Source organism: Sylvia atricapilla, chromosome 2, assembly GCF_009819655.1.
Source record: "Sylvia atricapilla isolate bSylAtr1 chromosome 2, bSylAtr1.pri, whole genome shotgun sequence".
NCBI classification, from domain to species: Eukaryota; Metazoa; Chordata; class Aves; order Passeriformes; family Sylviidae; genus Sylvia; species Sylvia atricapilla.
In genome coordinates, this window is record NC_089141.1 from 88,926,712 (window position 1) to 88,947,984 (window position 21,273).

At 41.9% G+C, this 21,273-nt stretch overlaps 1 protein-coding gene across 2 annotated transcripts in view; it reads left to right on the top strand.

Annotated features, from left to right (window-relative positions):
* Nucleotides 1-21,273, top strand: part of RASA3 (RAS p21 protein activator 3) — a 147,221-nt gene that overhangs the window by 7,447 nt on the left and 118,501 nt on the right. Inside the window, exon 1 of one of the 2 annotated variants that reach the window (XM_066313750.1) lies at nucleotides 10,050-10,300. The exons of the other annotated variant lie outside the window; for it this stretch is intronic. Coding sequence (XP_066169847.1) covers nucleotides 10,246-10,300 — 55 coding nt within the window. The 5' untranslated portion in view covers nucleotides 10,050-10,245. Of the gene's footprint in view, nucleotides 1-10,049; nucleotides 10,301-21,273 lie in introns of those variants that run through there. 2 annotated transcript variants of the gene reach the window in all.

Below are 21,273 nucleotides of genomic sequence, written 5' to 3' on the forward strand. Positions count from 1 at the left end.
TTTTTGACAGCTTTCCTGACTATTTTAAAGTTGTGGCAATTTCTTAGTTTGTTTTATGAAGTGTTTTACACTAACTGACTTTGAACATATGCACAGGCTGAACCACAGGATGGGAGCCACTTCTGGGTGTGTTTGAGGATCAAGGCCAGTCTGCCTTCATTTGTTGCCTGTTCCTGGATGTGCGTTTAAGATGCTGAGAGAAGCCAAATTATTATTTGGTCAGTTGAGTGTGTTACATGCTAAGATCCCATGCTGTGACTGTGCCCCTGCAAGCACACCCCCTTATCAGATAACTCATGAGCAAATGACCCAACTCAGTAGCTGGAGAGTCCATCTGTACTCGGGATAAAAAACGCAACTGGCAGCCTGGGATGAGTGGGATGTGCACTGTCTGTGCATGCAGAATACCTAGGGGCTTCCATGAAAGAGGTGCCTGCAGTCACACCAAGGGTGCCCTCATGCATGAGTGTGAGCAAAGCCTCCCCAGAGTGGCACAAGTGCTTGCAGTGCCGAGTGGTGCAGAGCGAGGGGATGTCGGGGCTATGGCTCCTGCTGCAGTACAAAACCAGATTGACCAGATGCTTCCTTTAGACTTGACCCCTTCTGGAAGTTTTGAGCAAGAATTAATTTTTGGCTAGGGGAAAAAAAAGAGGTTGTTTCCCACTTATTGTCTTAGAAATTGAGAGAAGGGAAAGGGGGTGGGAAGGGAGGAAGAGGAAGGGACAAACATTGTTATAATCACAGAGTTCTGTTTATCTATACATATTTATATCCACCTACCCAATTTAAAAACTTTTGGACTATTTTTACTAAAATACACGATTTCCTTGATCTCCAGAAAAATTGCCAAGAAGACTAGCACTGACAGCTAATGTTCCTGAGTGGTTTTAACGTGGGAGGAGGACACAGAGGGAGAGGACAGGGCAGGACACAACTGTTGAGCAATTGACTGAACTCGTGCACTGAGGTCTGTTTGCTTGTGCAGCAGTCCTTAGCTTTCTGGGGAAGGCTGGTCTCAGCCTTCTCATGTGTGGATGAATGACACAGAGTAGTTACACAGAGGTAAGGCCAGAGCCCTGTCCCTCACTTTGCCTGAGGAGAGGGACACTTTCTGGGTGATAACCTCCCTGTTCTGGTGTTGGTCATGGAGAAGGCACTTGGGTGGGGTAGGCTGTTGCTGCTGAGCAGCTGATCTGTAGCCAGAGGCCAGCATGTCTGGGGACAGAGGGCTGGGTGAATTTTCCTGGCAGCCCCATATGCTCCCAGGGGAGGGTGAGTGTCAGCCATATGTCCCTCCCGGTACAAATGTCACTGCAGCAATGGCTGCAGCGAAGGTGTCAGACTTCTGTGCGTGCAGGCTGCAGGGTGTTGCTGATTCTTTGGCTGGCAGGTTTTTTACTTCTGGGTATTTTCTTATATCAGACCCTTGCCAAGCTTTACAGGAGTAAATCAGCCAACTTGTCTGCATGAGACATAGCTAAATTTGTGACTGGAATAAAGGCCACTTACCAGTGCAGGCAAGGACCATGTTGCTATATGAGAGGTGTCAACCTCCAAAGAGCAGTATAGAGGAGGAAACTCGGGGGCCTGAATCACAGCGGCCTTCTAAGAACAGACAAAGCAGGGTGAAGCAACAAAGGCATTCCACTGAAAGCAAATGCTGACAGAAACATTGTTCTGGGTGCATGGGCTGTGGCCAGTGCTCCTGGAGGGAATGCTGTACACTGCAGTGAGACATGGTGCTGTGGCAGCCTGGACCTTCCTCTTCACAAAAGGCATGTGGCAGTACGTGCCTGTGTTAATTCTTGCTAATGTGTGGCTCAGTGTTTTAGATTTTTTTATTGCTTTCAGGGCTGATATTAATTCCTACTGCTATAAACAGCTGGTTGCTTTATAATGGCTTAAACAAGTTAGTGGAGAAAATGAGGAATTAGGATTTTATTAAGTCCTGGGATGTGTATCCTTGTTTTGTTTTCCACTCTATCCCACAGACCTGGATAACTTTCAAAAATAATTTTCTTTTTTATTCTCTTTCTTAATTTTTTATTCTCTATCTTCCTTTTTTATTCTACTTTTTTGACCTCAGAAATAATTGAAAGGTATGCAGAAAAATGCACTGTTTCCCTGAATGCAAGAACCATCTAAACACTAACTCTGAGCCAATGTTCTAAACCTGTTGGGCATGCAAAAATTGGTTGCTTAAGGGCCTAGGTTTGATTTTAGTTTAAATAAAATGGTCTGAATTGCTAATATAGTGGCACCTGTGTCATTCTCCCTACTGGCTTGGGAAGACCTGCCAATTGCAAAATCACACTAATACAATTAGTCCTGTCATCAGCCAGTGGGACACAATAAGCCAGCCCCCTGACAAGAACTGCTAGTCTTACCTGTGTGTCCTGCTGCTCTTCAGCCTGTTCTGCAGAAGGGAGAGAGGAAGGCCAGTCCTGCAGTGCTGCCTTTGGATTTACCCTCTGGCTTACTTGGGTTACTCACTCTGGTTTGCTGGCACAGAGGAAGCAAGTTACAAGGTTCTGGCTCTGAAGAATACAGCATATAAACACTGTCTTTTTTTTTTTTTTTTTTTTTTTTTTGTGATTGGGAGCAGATGTCTTAAATGGACAGGCTTTGTTGTCCTTGAGGGTTTTATGGGCCACCATAAAGCCAGAGTGGTCAATCTCATTCAAAGAGACTCGAAGACAATGTGGGGATGGTGCAGAGGGGCCTGCAATCATGCCATTTCCAGAAGAGTGAGTGGCAAGCCAGATATGCCAGCCTGAGATGGGATTAACTAGGTGCATTAGTTTCAGATTATATATCTTGGCTTCTGACCAGATACAGGCAGATAATGTTATTCCCAATATCAAATTAATTTCTGTTTGTTTAAACAAAGTCACGTTAAGGCTTCTCTGTGGATGCTCACAAATATCCCTCTTTGGCAAATCGAACTTTCCCAGTGGGTGCAAGAGGAATAAGCTCCTGGGTACAAGGAATATGTTTTTGTTCTTTGACATTTCCGCTTGTTCCGTGAATGACCAGACCTTCCAGCTGTGGAACTCACTTGCATTATCACAGCTATTTCCAGCAGGTGGCAGATGATAATCACGCTAGTAACTCAATCTGGGAAGAAATGATGTGTTTTCCAGGCTATTTGTTCAGATATTGACTTAAATCTACCCATTATCTAGTGGCTATAAATGTTTCCGAAAGCAATGAACTAAGATTGTGTAATTAGAGCCCATTAGTAGTTACTCAAGATAACATGTAATTAAATACTTGGGTATCAAATATGGTTGATTTTTATTTTTTTAACCAGCCTTGATTTTTTAAATCTCCCAGATCAGAGAAATTTCTTCTATTACGAAAACCTCCAAATAACCATCTAGGTAGTTGTGTTTCGTTGCAAAAGATTATCTTTGCTCCTTAACTGTGGTGGGGTAGAGCTCCTCCATGTAGTCATTCCTGGATAATTAACTGATGCTACAAAGAATCAGTATTTTATGTGTTAAAATATAGTGACAAATGGTGCTATATTGCCTTTCGTATGTAGCTTCTCACTGGCAGAGTTGCTCTGAAGGAGGGTTTTTCAGATTAGCAGTCCTTAATGAGGACCAGATTTTGCTCCTTTTGCTCTTGTTAGTAGTCACTCACTCACATGAATAATCCCAGTGTGTTCAATGGGAGCCATTCACCACACAGAGAGAGGGTGGCATTTGCAAGTTGACCTTCCAGCATTGGCTTCAATGGGGTGTTTGAGCAAATGGAAGACCACAGGACCTGACCCATGCTAAAGGCGTGACTACATGGAAAAGTCTGTTCAAGGTTTACGGCAGCATGTGGGATAGCTGTGTGCCCCTGCTTGGGGGTGAATGATGCAAAGCTTCACAAGGTCAATGTAAACTTCAGAGCATCTGTCTTACAGGTCTTGCTTATAGCACAAAACTGGAACACATCTCGGAGGCAGAGAAGTGTTTGTTTTATGTGTGTTTTGGGGTGGATGTGCATAACATAATCCCAGTTGCTTTCCTCTTGGTGGTTATACAATCCCCTGGCATGACATGAATAAGAGGGAGAAGATAGGGTAAAAGCTCTCCTTGCAATCCCCTCAAAAGAGATACTACTGGTGCTGCAAAACTGAGGGGGGTTGAAATTTTGCCTTGGAGTTGGACAGTAAGGATGGAGTCCTATTTTGTCAAATTAATTCTCATAAAGAATAAAGAAGGCTGCATATGAGGTGATGACTTAAAAGCAAAGGAGATATGAAAATTATGATTATGGCTGCTAATATGCAATGACTCATGAAATATGGTTGTTTATATGCTTGTTTGCATAACCATTTATTTATTGTAAACAGACATATTCAGTATTTTTAAAATAGTAGCAAGTCCTATTGCTGTTCATTTTTTCTTTCTCAATATTATTTACTGTTTTCACTTAACAGTTTCACAGAAGGTTAATGCGGAAGATATGAGAATAGATGCATACCTTTTAAACTGCAGGAAAATTCACCATATTTCAGTCTTGTACATAATCACTGAGGTTATTAGTGTTTTGGTTTGGTTTTATTTTTGTTTTTCTGTAAGATCTTATTGCAGTTTTATTACATTATAGTCTTTTATGGAAGGATAAAGGGATTTGTTCCTTAATAGGAAAGCAAAGTTTATGGGCTCAAGAAAAGCAGATATGGCCCAGAACACAATGCTTTTGCAAATTTAACCAGAAGGTATTTCATGTTGGAAAACTTCGTTGCAACTCTGAATGTTCTGTGCTTGCTGCTGAAATTACTTGGATTTTAACATATCTTAGGAGAAAGCTAGACTGACAGATTTTTCGAAGCAATGAACAAGAATAAAAAAGAGAAAAAAAGAAGTTAAAAAACATATACCATGAAAGTTAGCTGTATTGTTTTGGCTAATGTAACAACCAGTTTTTACTGGCCCCTTTTTCCTGTAGTTAAAGCCATTTTTCTTTTCCCCCTTCTGGCCTCTTCCTGGCCCTGTGTTCCAGCAACAAGCAGCAATAATGTTTGATATTTTGAAAAGGCAGCTAGTAAGAAAAACAGGTAGACATGCTTTACTTCCTGTACTCAGGGGTCACAGGGGAGATCTTTGCTTTCTTTAAGGGTAGTAACTGCAGTGCAATCCCCAGTTTTCCTGATTCTGATGCACAGATCTATTTTTATCCAGTGTGTGAGTGTACCATACATGCATATGTCCTGGTACATACACAGAGTTCAGTAACAGCCACCTCAGTAGTATCTGCTCTTTCCCATGCTTCTCCTATAATTAAACTTTGTCACTTCTGTATTATTGTGAAATCTGTGCTTTCTTGTCACCGTTGCTGACGTTTTGCTAATTGAAGGTTTCTTCTTGTCATCATTTGCTTTCTTTTTTTCTTTTATTTAATGCAATGGCCAGAGTGGTTTTCTGCCAGACCAATCAAAGAAGCAATTTCACTACTGTTTGTCATTCCTCTGTTGCTACATCAGATGCAAACTCTTAGCTTGGGGAGACACAGGTAATCACAGACTCAGTCTTAATTTCCTATTTGCATAGTATATTTCTGCCATATCTCACTATGCATGGAGACTGAAGGAAGGACTGCAGCCTTTTCCTGACCAGTTGATTGGTTCTAGGACTTCAGGAGCAAAAATACCCAGCTACTTTTGCTATCTTCCTATGAGAGGTGTAACTGCAAGGTCTGGATTTACCACTCAGGCAGAGAATAGAATGCAGAGGCTCTAACAAAGACTTATTTGCTTCTCCACTCACTTTACAGTTTACTTTACAAAGACGGGAAAAATGTTTATTGAGTCACCCTAGTCGGTGTAGTTGTCATGTCATGCAGCATCTCTACATGGATAGTAGCTGCCTTTAGGCCTGGTACAGATATTATTAGTTAAAACTGTCTCTATGTCTTCATATAATTCAATTACAATATCTCAGTCATCAGATCATAGTCTTGCTTTTTATAACAGTGATATTTCCTTAGATTTGTCTTAAATATGTTGTTCCTTGACATAAATATAGGTAGCAGCTTTGTGCTGCCCTGGGGATAGAAGGTTCATATTTTGTTAGTTTCTTGCATAATGCAAAAGGAGATTAGAGAGCTTCTTATATTCTGTTTCCTCCCAAGAGAAAGCTATCATGTAGATCAAGAGAGGAAATGATTTCCTTGCTTGGCACAAATGAGTCACAGAAAATGACCTTCTTTGTAGTCTAATTTAGATTCAAGAATCCTCTGAAGAGCTGGTAATATAAACCCATATGGCTTGGATGAAGAAAGTTGGGATAGACATTGTCACTAACAGACTCATCCACATCTTGAAAAGCAGTATTTCACTTTGCCTAGATTTTTTTGATCAGGCTGCTGCAGTTGCACACCTCATGTTGCCTGCACATGTTATGTGTAATATGCACAAACATATGTGATGCTGCTGCTGAGGTTTCATTTCAGCAATGGAGAAATTGAAAAAGCAGCACACACTCTTTGGCTGTTTTTATACTGTGTTTAACATCCTTAAAAATACATATTCATGTGAATTTTGAAACAGTGCTTGCATTTACATTGTTGGACTGTATAACATTTGGAGAGAAGTTTCTTACAGAAGAAGCAACAAGCTTTCAGCAGTATGTCAAGAAAATAAGATCCGACAGAAAATAAACTAGCACACTCATACACAAAAGCACTGACAAAGAGCTTCAGCAGAAAAGATGTGGTGGGAAACCAGAAGCATAGCTGGGCAGCACAGAGAGCTGCAGGCAACCATTTATAGATTTTCATGTGAGGAATATTAATTTATTCCATGGCAAAAAGTCTAAGAAGATGCCAGCTTTTCCCCCCTATTTTTTCTTGCTATACACTGTTTTTTTACTGACTAATTTTTTGTGTGTTTTGATGTTGTTCAATGTTGGCCTGTTCCAATTGTTGTTAATTGATTCTGTAGGCATCTTGACAGTTTCTGTTATGCTTAAGTATGGAAGTTGGTCATGGTCCACCACATTTCACAGGAAAAGCTGGGATTATGGTTAAATTTTGGCATAGTTTTCCTGGATATATCTGTGCTCTTGGCAAGGCTAGGCCATCCTGAGGAATAGCCTGGAAGTGTGGCCATGGGCAGGTATGCATTCCTAAAGCTGCCCAGAAGTCACTGTGCCCTGACCACACCTTTGGAGTGAGATGCTTTCTCATCAGGTTGCTTATGATCGTGGGTAAAGAATTTATAAGTGTGATGGTTAATGGGCCTCTTGTTTTTTACAATATACAAATGGGAACCATGACAGGGTAATTTTTTTAACCAACTAATGTGCTACACCACACACCCTCGTGACATCAGAGTTAGCAGAGTTAGGGAGAGGTTGCAAGCAACACCTGAGGTTAGGGTGTGGGAGCAAACCAGCGCCTTAGATTACAAGGTGAATTTATGCTGGGTCAAATGACATTAGATTTAAGGTGGTGGGCTTTGACTGCAAATTTGGGTGCACATAAAGGGGTGGGGAATTTATGTACAGCTTGATTTTTGTGAGCATTCAATGACTGTGTTATAGGTAGATGCATTCTTTCATTTCCTAGGCATAAAGGATATAGATAGAAGTGCCATGACTGGCTGAAAAGAACACAATGGCAAATTGGGAAGGAAAGTCTTTTCAGTATCTGCTGAGAACAACTCTTATAGCAGCAAGTGCTGGGAAGAGAATTGAAAAATTGATTTTTTTTTTAATGACTATTTTGGGGTGAACTTTCTGCAGACAAGAAAAGCTTCCAATAGAAAAATGAGGCCAGCTGAAATCCTTATGTAGGAAATGCAAACACAGAAGTAAAATATTTTATTCAAGATGTCCCTACTATTTAGAGCATGGAAGCACGTTTCTCCCTGATGCTGTTGAGGAAGGTTTATAAAGATCCTAAGCACAGGATACATTTACCTTTGCTCATAGCTAAACATTAGCCTATTATATAAGCATTACTTGCTTATAGCTGTAATTCTTTGTGCCTGTGTACAGCATTATGTGTAACAGTAGCTTGCCATTTTTCTTCAGTGACATGGCCCAGTGGGCTTGTATTTATTTTGTACTGATATATTCAAGGAATATATTCAAGGAATGTGCATGTGTGGTGAAGGAACAAAAGCAACAGACTTTGTATATTCCTTTTTATATCTGAGCATGTACAGAGTGTTAAAACAGACATGTATACCCCAAAATTGGTCATTTGTCACGTTCAGTGTCTCAGAGGCATAATCAGGTTAACAGGTCTGAGACAATGTCATTCTTAAAATGTGAGCTCTCTGATCAGCATTCTTGTAGTTTCTGTTCAGACTGCTGTGTTGCCTCTTGTTCAGCTGGAAGGTGAGACAAAAATAGGGGAATCAGAAGTATTGTGACAATTGTAATTTGGGTAATGGTGCAGAAAATGCTAAAGGTTATTAGGGCAGGGAGCACTGAAGGTGTTATGGGGAATGTGAAGGACCAGTGTGCAGAGGAGCTGAAGTGTTGCTGGGAGTGAGCTGAGAGCATTATAAAAAGATGGCACGTGGTGGAATGGGTATAATGAGGTTATAGAGGACATTGAGCATTTTATAGCAAGGAATAAGGAATTACGGCATGGATGTTGGTAAATGGAAGCCTGTACTTTATAAAATCTCTTTAGAGTCCTGTGCTGTAAAAGTATTTTTATCAAATTACATATGTCACTTGGCTATGCAGACAAGGAAGACACAGTAAGTCAGGCAGCTCCTTAAGATAACTCACTGCTTCCTTTTTTGGCTGCGAGCTTGCCAGTTTCCTTCAGTTAGGCCCATACCTATGTGGGAAAACTCAGATGCCACAGGCTTTCCTACAAGCTGACTTCCTCTGCTATTTTAGCTCCTTTCCAAATTTTCATTTGCTCTTCTCTATTTCCATATCTCACCTTTCACTTTTTTTTTTTTTTTTTTTTTTTTTATTTTTTTTTTTTTAAATAAAGGGCATTCATTATATGTTTTACCTTCCATGATTCAAGCAATGATGGATTGCTCAACCGTTTTCATCAGGCTTGCATGCACCTCTTTGCTACAGACTTCGTATTCCGTGTGACTGATTTGCCTTCTGATTTCTTGCTGTCCTTCATTACTAGCTCTTAAATATGTGTATGGATAGTCCTCAATGAGCTTGCCTTTTTCTCACTCCTGAAATTAGAGCTAGAACAGGAAAGGACTTAATGTTTGTCTGTTTGTTTGCTTGAGAAAGGGCATTTTGTTGCGCTTATCAGACATACTGGACTGTGATGTGCCCGGGCTGTTCTGCATAGGGATGTTCCAAGTCTCTTTAGGGGAATTGTGACTGCCCCAAATGTTAATTTGATTTTTTACTTTTTGAAATAATGTAATCTGCAGACCTCCGCTGAACTTGGTGCTTTGCTTTTGCCAGACCTTTAGGGAAGGTGTATTCCAATTACTGACTTTACAAGACCCAAAGTTTGGCGCTGAACACTGACACAAGTCCTATTTTTTGCTGTTTAATGTGTAATCATGCAAGTCTGAAATCTGAATTCCCTGCTCTCCCTGTGCAATCAGGTAGAGCCAGCTTTGCCGCTGATCAAATGGAGCCAGGAGACAGACTGGCCCGCTCCCAGCGCCCAAACGGGTTTGTTTATTTAACACGGGATTTCTTTTCCTCACTAATGAACGGCTTTCAACCTGGGGCATCGCTAGAGCCCTCTCTTTACGGCCGTGTGGGAAAGAGGACTCGCACATCCCTGCCTCTTTCTCGCCATGACGCTGACGGCCGCTGCCGGCTGCTGGCCCGGGCCGGCCCCGGAGCGGGGCCCCGGCGTGTGTCACCGCCCGCGGTGCCCGCGGTGCCGCTGGGGGTCCCGGCGGGGCCGGGCTGCGGGGGGCGGCCGCGCTCCAGCTGTTGCCGCGCTCCGCGCTCCCCCCGCGCGCTCCCCCGCCCCGGCGGGCAGCGGGCCAATGAGCGCCGCGGCCGCCGCCCCGCCGGCCAATGAGGGGGCGGCGGCGGGGCGGGCGCTGCCGGCCCGCGGGGGGAGAGGCGGGCGCTGCGCTCCGCTGGGCTGCGCGGCCGCTCTGTGCCTCGCTGCCTCCAGCCCGGTCGCGGTGCGTCCCGAGCCGTCCGGCCGCCCTCCCTCCCTCTCTCCTTCCTGTCTGGCGGAGCATCTCGCCTGCCTCCTCCTGCCCGGTCCCCGCGCCTCCGCGGCGGCGAGGCTCCAGCACTGCTGAGCGTCAGGCGCAGCGGCGGCGGCAGCACCACCATGGCGGTGGAGGAAGAGGGGCTGCGGGTCTTCCAGAGCGTCAGGATTAAAATCGGTGAGCGCGCGGGGCAGCGGGAGCCCCCGCCGGAGCGGAGCGCGCCGAGCTGCCGAGCGCCCCTTGGCGCTGCTCTGCGTCCCGCCGGGGCAGCGCCGGGGGCGGCGGGGCGGGCGGTGCCCGCGGCCCGGGGGCGCTCCGCGGGGCTCCGCGGGACGGGCGGGCGGTCGGTGCCGCGGGGACGGGCGGGCAGCGCGGTGCGTCCGGCGGGAGAGCGGCGCCGGCGGGAGTCCGGGCGGCGCAGGCTATTCGGCCGATTTCGCGGGTTTTGTTGGTGGTTTTTTTTTTTTTTTTTTTTCTTGTTAGGGTGTTTTTTTTATTTTTTTTTTCTTTTTCATTTTTGTTGCTAAGCTACGCTCTAAAAGTTTGAAGGCGGTCACCGAGTCTCAGCACTATGTGTCACTGGCAAAGCTGGTGTGAAGCCGGCCCAAAAGCGGCTGTGTGCAGGAGCCGCTGTCTCAGCCCCTTGCCTCAGCCAGGGGGACAAGCAGGGGCTGCTGTGCCTTCCTCACAGCTTCGCTTTTGGAGATTCGCTCTTCTTGCTGTTGAGCGAGTTCCAAACCACATTATTAGAAAGTAAGCGACAGATGTCAGCGAGCGGATTAAACTCTCCCTTGGTCGAGTTCTGAGTGTGCCGGCTGGGAGGGAAATCCCTCGTTTCCGTAAGACAATCAGTCCCACATGCTGAGGGAGCGGTTCTCCTCGCCGGGATGGGGCTCGGGGCTCCGAGCTGCAGGGGAAGCGGCGAAGTTCAGCGCCGGGCTCACAGCGGTGGGTACCGAGGGCGTGTGGCTTCCTAATAAAGCTCTTGGAAGATCTCCCTTTGCGTTTCCCTTCGTTCGGAAGTAAATTTGCGGCCACCAATTGGCGTGTTAGATAAAACTGAAACGTGAGATTACGTAGAAAATCTCATTACTGGATAGTGGCGTTAGCATTTCAAAGAGACCATTGCTAGGATCGTTTCCTCGTTAATTGTCAACAGGTAGTTTAGTGATAGCAGTTTTAAAGAGTCAAAATTTTATAATATAAACTAAAAATTATGTGTTCCTTTCATGTTCTTGTATACATCCAGAAAAGAGATTCAGTAAGACTACAGAGTATGGTTGGAGACTTGTTCTCTGTCTCTTTTCAAAGAGCGGAGGGGGGAAATAACAAAGATCTTTTCACAAGGGAGAAATCCGGACACCATGTGAGTGATGATACTGCAAGTTGTTTCTATCTGGTGATTTTTAGTAAAAGGGCTAAGAACACATCTCGCTTATAGGATGATGACTTGTCGCCAAAGGTGTTTGTTTTTGATTAGTTGGGTTGTTTTTTTTTGAGAAGAAAACAGTGATGATCTTATACCTGAATGACTGAAGTCACGAGAGTGTGGGAATTTCTTTGAACTGTTGAAGAGATCGAAGACAGTAACAGCAGCAAAAGTCTCGAGATGAATCTCATTATATCGCGGACTAAAGTTAATCCTGCTGCTGACTTAAGCTATCGGAGCGGAACCCCTATCAGAGCTAAGCGCTTGATTACTGTAGAACTGCAGCGAGGATGCCCGCTGGTTTTTAGCTTGAGGCTAGCGAGAGGAAAAGCCAGGAGCATCCCGGGCGCAGCCGCGCTTGTGCCGTGCGAGCGGAAGGTGTTTCCCGGAGGATGTTGAGGACAATGCCCGGCGCTGCGCCGCCGTTCCGCCGCTGCCCGGCAGGGGGCGGAGCCGAGCGCTTCCGCCGGCCCGCGGCCGGGGACGCGCCGCCGCTTTCCCCGCTCGTCTTCAAAGGCACGCTCCTCGCTGGAGATGACTGTCTCTCGGGAAGGGTGTCAGGATTGCTGGGATGGATTGAGAGAGTATTCTCAGTCAATAGGAAGTGTCAGGGTTGCTGGGATGGATTGAGAGAGTCTTCTTAGTCACGCCGGTCTCGTAAAGCAATCCTGATCTATTAGAATTCGTATGTGGAAGCTTGTAGGTTCTCTGCAAAAAGTCCTGTGACTGGATCTGAAGGCAGGTCACAGACTCACAGAGTTATTAGGGTTGGAAGGGATCTCTGGGTATCATCTACTGTAAACGCCCTGCCAAGGCGAGGTCACCTAGCGTGGGTTATACAGGAAAGTGTCCAGGTGGGTTTTGAATGTTTCCAGATAGGGAGACTCCATGACCTCTCTGGGCAGCCTGTTCCAGTGCTCTGCCACCCTTAACATAAAGAAGTTCTTCCTCATGTTGAGGTGGAACTTACTGTGTTTCTGTTTATGGCCATTGCTCCTCTTCCTGTTGCTGGGCACCACTGAAAAGATGGTGAATGTTGGAGGGACACTACTTTCTTCAGCTATTTCCAATAGTACGTTTCTTTTAGCAATTCCCATTCATGGGTACCTTGTAGTTTTCCCTCTTTCCTAGTGACAGGAGGCTTTGAATCTTTCAATGGGTTAAGAGAAAAGTTATTTGAGGGCAAAAAGATAAGTAATTTTCCATGTTGATTTGCTTTGATTTAATATGCTGTAGAAATGGTCAATTCTGTTCTTTGGGTGCTTGTTTCACCGCCAAGCTCTGACTTTCAGATATTCTGTGCTTGATCTGATAATATGTTTCCTTCTCTATAGCATCTCTTCTAGCAAATCATGAATGGGGACACTGATATACAGCGGTGCCTTAGAATAGATGGGATGAAATGAAGAATTGATGCTATCAGTGCAAACAAAGTGGACACCCGTGTTGGCATGCCTCTCTTAATGGACAGGCAGATGCAGTTGGGGAGCTTTTTTGGCTGTGCAAAACATCTGTAGCCTAGAGATGTTTGAGTGCCCTAATGTAATGTACTGCTGTGGCTGGATTGTCCTGTATTTCCAAGAAGCCGCAGTAAATGAGGGCATTTTCTTCTGCTCGTATAACTTGTTCTTTGGGGAGTGATGGGCTGCATAGGATCAGCCACATTTAGCTAGGTGGATAATTACATCCTGGATCTCCTAAGTGCTTCCATGTTCTGAGGAGTGTTATTTCTAGTCATGCCTGGATTTAGCTTGAGCCATCTGTCTCCTTTTTTGAAAATGTTAAAACGGTTGAGCTTTGTAGGAAGCTGTGTGTTTGCCTCATTCAGTTGAACTGACAATGGTGTGGCACCTCCCAAAGATGTCTCATTGAGATGCTGAAGTTGTGGAGTAGCAATATGAACTCTGTCAGTAGTGGGTACCAGTGTTAAGAGGAGTTGTTACTGTGCTACCTCCTGTCCAGTTTCTTTTGTGATTAGTTGAATTGAAAGAAGTTAATGCCTGGCAACTTCTGCTCATGTTGCAAGGAAGTAATGTACAGTAGAAAGAAAAAAGTAGTACTTGTGTTAATGAATGTGCTGTTTAGATGTCTAGTTGAAATTGATTTATTTTGGCTTCCCATAACTGAAACCGTTGTGCTTATGTCTTTTCTTTTTTTTTTTTTTTTTTTTTTCCTTAATTGAAAATTATTTTTACCGGAATCCCTTATACATAAACAAAACAATGTGTCATGTAAGACTAAACAAACACTTCCTATAAGATTGCCACTTTGAGGAAGTGTGCAGTGCTGATATTTCCATGAGTCAGTGTTTCAAAACCTGAAAGGAAACAACAGAAGGCTCTATGGCTGATGATTGGCTGGAAAAACTACAAAGAGAGTCCTTCTGCTTGACAACATGACTTGTTGTACTGTTAATATTTAATAAATATGCTGTACTTAATTGCTACTTTTTTTGTCCTTAAATGGCATCAACTATTAAACTTTCAGTTGAAAAAATAAAAGCTCATGTTTAGCGTTTCTGCTGTTGAAAGCTGTATGCTGCCTAGCAGAGAACCTGCTGTGAAATTGTTTATACTTGAAAAATCTAAAGAAACAGCTCATTTGTGAATTTTCACTTCAACAAGCTTTTCATGTCCCTGAAATCTAGTACTTAGAGGCATTAGGCTTTGCTCCAAAGTAGTATTTTTCTAGCAGTAGTAGAGCTTGTTATAGTTCTGTCTGATGGTTTGAAAGTAGTAATTGGGGCAGGAGGATATTGCGCGCAGAGTTTACTGGGGCTACAGTAGAATGAGGACCCTTTGCTCATTGTTCTGTTGACCTGACAGACAGTAACAATCCACTTGTGCACTGTGAGTGCTTGTTGCAATTTAAGACATTCATGAGCTTCTGAAGCTTTCCTTTATCATCTTTCAAAAGGGCCATTTTGTGGTTACAAGGTGTTGAGGTCTTAGTCTAAAACGTGGGAATTCTGGCAGCACAAGCTATCGTTAGCACTACGTGTGATCAGAATCACGAAGCAGTGAAATATTTGTGATGAAAGTTGCCTCCTACCTGATGTAGGTTGGTGCTTCACAGCAGCTTACCCTGTTTTAAACTCACTCCATTTTCTAGGAACTGTATGACCTTTATGTCCAGTTAACAGAATGAGGATGGGTGGTCTGTAGATATGCCATCTCTTTGCCTCTTAGTGTGCCTTCTTTACTAAATCATGCAGAGCTATGTAGTTTAAGGCACTGTGAAAGCAGTAAAACTTTGTGAAACTGAGAGTCTTGGGTGAAGTCAGGCAGAGTATTTATTTAAGTGCTAGTTTACTGGTGTTTAAGCAGGTCAGTCGGCAAGAGAAGGTATTTACAGACTTCCACCATTAAACTTGGTACAGAGTAAATGTTTGAGAGATGTCTCTGTGTTTCCCAGGCTAAGAAGAAACATATCTTGTCCCTGACAAATTTAAGGTCTCTCTTAAGTCTGATAATACTAAGGTTGTTCAGGGAAATCCATTTTGTCTTGAGAAGATGTCCCTTTTAATGTCTGCTGGGATTTAGTGCCTTGTCTTAAGTGGTTACTTGTAGAAGTAATTACGACTAAATATGTTCATTGCATAATACTGTAAAAGGATTTATTCCCATTTAAATGGGGCAAAAGGTTCTGGAATGGATATTTTTAGCATTGGAGATTTTTTTCCAGGTATCTTTCTCTCTCTCACTATATATAAATGTGTATATATATATATATATATTTATTTAAAAATGGAACATTGTTATTTAGGAAGTGTGAAGTGTTTCATATAAAGATAACAATTTTTTTGGTGTTTCTAAGTTAAAGGACCAAGAGGTAAAGGAAGAAAGAAAAGCTGTTTGCATTTCACCCTGAATATATTCAAGACTTCTCAAGATCTTTTCTTCACATTAAAAAGTTAACAAGTACAGCTTAAACCGATGTTGCATAGGTAAAATAAAGTGGCAATTTAATGTTCTTATTGATTGACTGTAGCAATGCTAATTAAGGCTTGAGTCTCACAGGCCATGGAAGCTGCAGAATAAATTATGCAGATTTATCACTGCTGGTTCAGTATTTGAAATTGCTGGATTTGGTGGTGGTTGTGTTCTGACCAGCTTGTGTTCAGTGTGCTGAATGGAAAAGGTCCAGGACCAGTGCTGTTTCTAGAGGCCATGGCTGTTTATGGACTGTCAAGATCAGTTGTGGTGGGGCAAAAATGGAGACTGTATTTTCTGCAAGTGAGAGGAGAAAATAGAGGTAGCAGTGGAAAATGCTGCAGTGAATGTAGTTTTGAAGAAATAGAAGATGCTTGTGTTTGGGGCTGCCAGCTTGATATCAAATTCTATAGCCTTACTTTCTTTTAAGTAGAGAAGGATTCATATATGAATGGAAGCCCATGTGTTTTGGTTTTTAGAGTGTGTAGAGGTAGATTCACAGGAGTGAATCTATTAAACAGATCTGCCCAGGGCCTCTGATGTCAATAAGCAGACTTGTTAGATTTATTTGTCTTCTTCTGGAATTGGTACCTTTGAAAAAACTGGTATTTAATATGTCTCATGAGAAGTTAAGTATTTTCTTGTCTCTCCGTGGAAGTGATTATCTGGTGATCAGAGTACCAAATTTTCTTACATAAGGACATGTAAGTGTTGTGTATCTTTCTCAATTTTCCAGAAAATGCTTTTGAAAACTTCATTGCATTGAATTATTCTTCTGACTGATGAATGGGGTTTTTTGTCCTGTTTTTTTTTTCTTTTCTTTTTTTTTTTTTTTTTTTGTTTGTTTGTTTTTACTATTTCACTATCATTAATTAAAAGCAGGTTTTTAGTTCTGAAATTGCTGGGTTAGTTAGATGCCAGTTTTAGCTTCTCTTGCTCTGTTTTTATGTGTCTGTTCTACCTGATGATGTTCTTTGTTTTGCATATTGCTTTGATTCTGTTTGATAGCTGCAGCCCGATGCATGAAATCACGATATGCTCACCCAAATTAGTACCTTGATGCTTCTGGGAAGGCAGGTCTTGTCTTTTCCCTTCTCTACTCACCTTGCTCCCAGGCATGAAGTGCTCTTTGTAACACCTGTTGTTGACTGATGCTCCTCTGCTTGCAGAAGAGAAAATCCAGTTCAAATTGCAAAGTAGAACCAAAGAATACAACTTAATTTTCTTTTCAGGTTTAGTTTTCTTCCATCTTAGTGAGCTGTGCACTCCGGTGGTTGTCAGAGGTGTTTCTGCACAAGTATCCAAGAGCTTGACTGGGAGTGTGCATGTGTGGGAAATCAGAGGGGACAGCAGGTGCCTATGCCTTACTTTCGTGTCTGAGTACTGGCAGCATCATGACACTGCCTGACTCTTTCTGTGCTCTTCAGTTCACCCTTTCCTTACTGTAGGTTTTCTTGATGGTGCTGTATTTGTTAGCTGCAGTACACACCAGCTTGGTCAGCTGCTCTGGAGAACAAATGTTAAAACTCCAGTGAGAACAGCAAGAGGATTATCTGACAAACTGATGCATCTGTATCTCTGACCTTCTGCTGGAGAAGTACTTGAATCTCACACTCACTTCAGGAGCCTTAGCTGTTTATGAAAGTTTAGGTGTTTTAGTTGGTATTAGTTAATAGTCACACATGCTGCCCCATTTCTCCATCACACACTTGTCTTTTAAGGCTGAGGCATCTAATGTTGATTATCATATTTATGCTTAATGAAACTCCCTCTCTCTCTGCATCAAAGCAAGATTTCTACTTATGCAGTTATGTTGTCAAACACTCTGTTATCATATGAAGTCATTTGTTGCTCTGATGCTCCTTTTAAGGAAGACCTCATCTAAACACTGGACAGTGTCGCCTACACCAAGGTTAGAAAATACAATTGAAAAACCCAATTGAAAAACCTCATCAAAAATACCTTTGATAGTATTAATCAGGTTAAAATTCCCTCTATCCTTTCTCACTGACTGATCTCCATTACAGGAGTGTAAATTAGGAATAATTCTGTTAAAGCCAGTAATTGTACTTCTCTGAGAGTCAAATTAAGTCTTTGAGTATCTCATGTACCAATTATTGTTTTTTTTCTTGGAGGAGGGGGGAAAGGATGAGGTAGAATCCACTTTGCATTGTTAACGAGTACTTAATACCTCTCATGTTATTACAATTCACTTTGCAAAGGAATGTGTTTGGAGAGTAAATCTTACAGCTAGCTCTTGTGTGAGTGAGAAGCCTAGAATAAAATCAGAGGCTTGTAGACTTGGCTGCATACTGTAAAAGATGTAAATATCAGACAGTTGCATTGCTCATATTGATCTGACCAACAAATACTCAGCCAAATATGTCAAAGAAAAATTAATGTGTGTGTGCCAGTGGACTATTAATATTTCTGGGGAGCAAGTCATCTACGGCTTATATAAATAGTCAAAATATCCATTAGTGAGTCTTAATGCTGTGCTTTTAAACTTTCTAGTACTGGTGGTTTATGTATTTTGTGGTTACACCAAGGAAAAGCTCAAGCTTGGAGTTAATAACAGGTTATATTTTATTAAACTGAAAAGCTGATTGTGGAGTTGCCCATTCTAACCTTCTGATTTAACTGACATTTCCTTATGAAATGTTTGTATAAACCTTATGAAGTGTTTGTTCTTTAGCAGTGTCTGATTTCTTCAACATAGTGGACTGGTGACTGAATTTAGGATCCAAATAAAAGCTTTGTTTTGGAGTAAAAACAAAACAAATCTAACTTCCTTCCTCTCCCATCCTAACCTCTACCAAGGGGAAAGGGACTTCCCTGAAACTTCACATGTTGTTTTCCTCCTATAGAAGACTTTCTGGGTGAAAGTTTTGCAAAATGAGATGTAAAGCTTCGAAATTGTGAAGAACTGGAATAGTTTTGTCCTGTTTTCCTTTCTCAGATTTTAATGGACCATTGCCAACTGTAAAACACTTCATATATTCAGTGGAAAGTTTGAGGTCTTTGAGGTTTGTTTGGGTTCTTTTCCCCCCTTCTACCTGAAAGGGAAAAAATGTAGTAGATCTGTATTTTTGAAGTCTGTTGAAGAAAGAACACAAATGTTGAAGACTTCTGAGGCTTCTGATGAATGTTTCTGCTGTTCAGTTTTCATTCCAGACCTCTGAACTATTACAGTTTTTTTTCTACTTTGCTAGAGACTTGTGCATTTGCCTGTTATTACCTTTCAGGGAGTACTGGGGCAAACGAAGGTCCCTTCATTAGCCCAACAACTGAATCTTGCTGTTCCCTGCTGCTGGGATATGTAGCTGGGGCTGCATTGCCACTGACTGAAATGGATTCGTGTGATGTGATGTGATGTGATGGTATGAGGGTTTCACTTCTTCAAGAATGACTGGTAGGTTTGAACAGGTAGCATTTGATGCAGTGTTTAATTTGCATAAATATTAATATACTTTTATACGCTGCTAGTAGGTGGATGAACATTAGATGAGGTGTCTCAATCCTTCCATGTGCAGCAGATGAATGAAAAGTCTTGAAGCTGGGAAGAACACCTATTTCTGTGGTGAGGGGAGGAGGGGGACACAGCTCTGTGTTCCATGTGATGCATGCTTAAACTTTCTTTTCATATCTTACAGTGACTGTGTCTATACTTGTCTGTTTGTCTCTAAACTTGTTACTAAGAGATTTCAAAATCCATTTAGAAGAAGTTTGCATTGAAAGGCCTGAGTTTGTGTTTCATAAAAAGGGAAGATGAAACATTGGAGATGTGTTACACAGGGAGCAGAAGGGAACTTGTGAAGGAGGTTTATTTCTAAGATTTTTAATCTGAAGTGTTTTTGGTTTTGTTTTGTTTTTTTTAAATTTTTTTATAGATATTGGAATAAAAATTTAAAGTGGCTGAACTTTTTTTGATAGCATTTTGCAAATTTAAATTTTATCCATTTCCAGTTGCATGGAAGACATGTAGTATAAATCAACTTTACTGTTTTTAAAATTTTCCTTCCTTTTGAATTTCATTTAGCTTTAATATTCCAAGTATTGGAAAATGGACAACTTGAAATACTTTATTTACAGTTGTGCTTCAGTTATGACTGTTTATATAGATTTCTTATGTTTTAAAAAAGCAGCTCAAAAACCAGATGAATTGGTGGCTGAGTTTTAAACTCCTTAAAAATAAGAGGGAGGGGAAGAAGTTTGTTTTTATTACTGTTTCAAATTCCTTCTAAAAATATTTCTATTTACAAATTGTTTACAGCTACTTACTTTTGTTCAAGAGCTCTAGAAGAAAACAGTTAGTGGTAGCTTTTTACAAGGCTGTAGTTGATTCTTTCTTGTGTTTCCCAGCTGGTGTTAGAGTACATCTGGAATCTATGAAATTCCTTTCTTTGTTCCTCATTTCCTGTTTCATTGAGTACTACAGTGCAACATTTCTGAAAGCTATTTCTCTTAGCATCTTCTAAGATGTGCATTTTAAACCAATTGGTGAGTTCTTAAAGGTAGTTGTATGTGCTTGTGTTTAACAGTGTAATTGAATAGTGAAATTGAACTGTATTATGAAACTTCTCAGATGCTTTGTTGTCATGTTTCAGTGAAAAATAGTTCCGTTGATTTATCTGGCAGTCGTTCAGCTTGTAGAATTGTAGGAAGGAGGGTGGTAGAAATAGAAGAAAAATCTGCTCGATAGTACAAAAGCTGCCTTTCTTAGTCTCTCTCTCCCTCCCTCTCTCCCTCCCCCTGCCCAGGAACAATCACCAGTTTGTAATGGAAAATTAAATCTATTTTGCAGGAGACGCAGGGTGTGACATCCTACAGTTGCTTTTTGATTCTGGCTTGAAAGGCTGGTGACTGCTATAGAGCGCATGAAGACAACCTTGGAAAATTGAGTCCTGACACTGTGGCACAATATGAGAGTTGTGTCTGTCTAAAACAAAACCAATTCATGCTCTTCAAAACAGTGGCATTTGCATTAAGTGTACTGGTTGGGATTGCATTGTTGCAGGTAATTCATAGTCAGTAAAAAAGAGAGGAGATGCAGTCATCTAACAGAATTGCTCTCATTTTTTGCAAGTAGTTGTTCTGTTCTTCCTGAAAAAAAACTGTGCTGTTATGAGCGCTTTATGTATCTGAGTGGCTGCCCCAAGTTTTCCAAAACTTCTTCATAGTCCAGTGGTTGGCTCTTCTGTTGTTGCTATTTGTGTGCTGTTTCTGAGATTGCAGCTTTTGTTTTTTGTGCAGTCACTTCTCATGAAAACTCTGTAGTGGTACAATATATGTTCAAAAATTTCTTCACTAAGCACCTGCTCTTAATATGAGACTTGAATTTGAAGCATTGTTTTTTCTCTTTATATATGCACTTGCTGTTTTCACTTCCATTTTTGATTTGTGGAATTTCTCTGAAATGGCAGCATTTGCTCTCACGGAGAACTTAATATTGGGGAAATATTTCTCTTATTTTTAGCTGCTTTCAATACATTACAGCAGAGATAAGCAAGGAATGCTAGCACTGAGACGTGTCACTCCTCTACAGATCTGATTGGTACAGTTTCTTGTCTTCCTTTGATTTTTTTTTTTCTCCCAAATGTCCCTGACAGTAGATTGGATTGATTACATTAAATAGGTTGTACATGGAGGTAGTTGCATGTTTCTACATATTATGAGGAGCTGAGTGAAGAGCTACTTGTTTCCCACAAGGGATGCAAAAATAGCGACAGAATTGGGAAATTCCAGCAGCTATGTGTCTTTCAGCATGTTATGTATCTACAGAACCATTT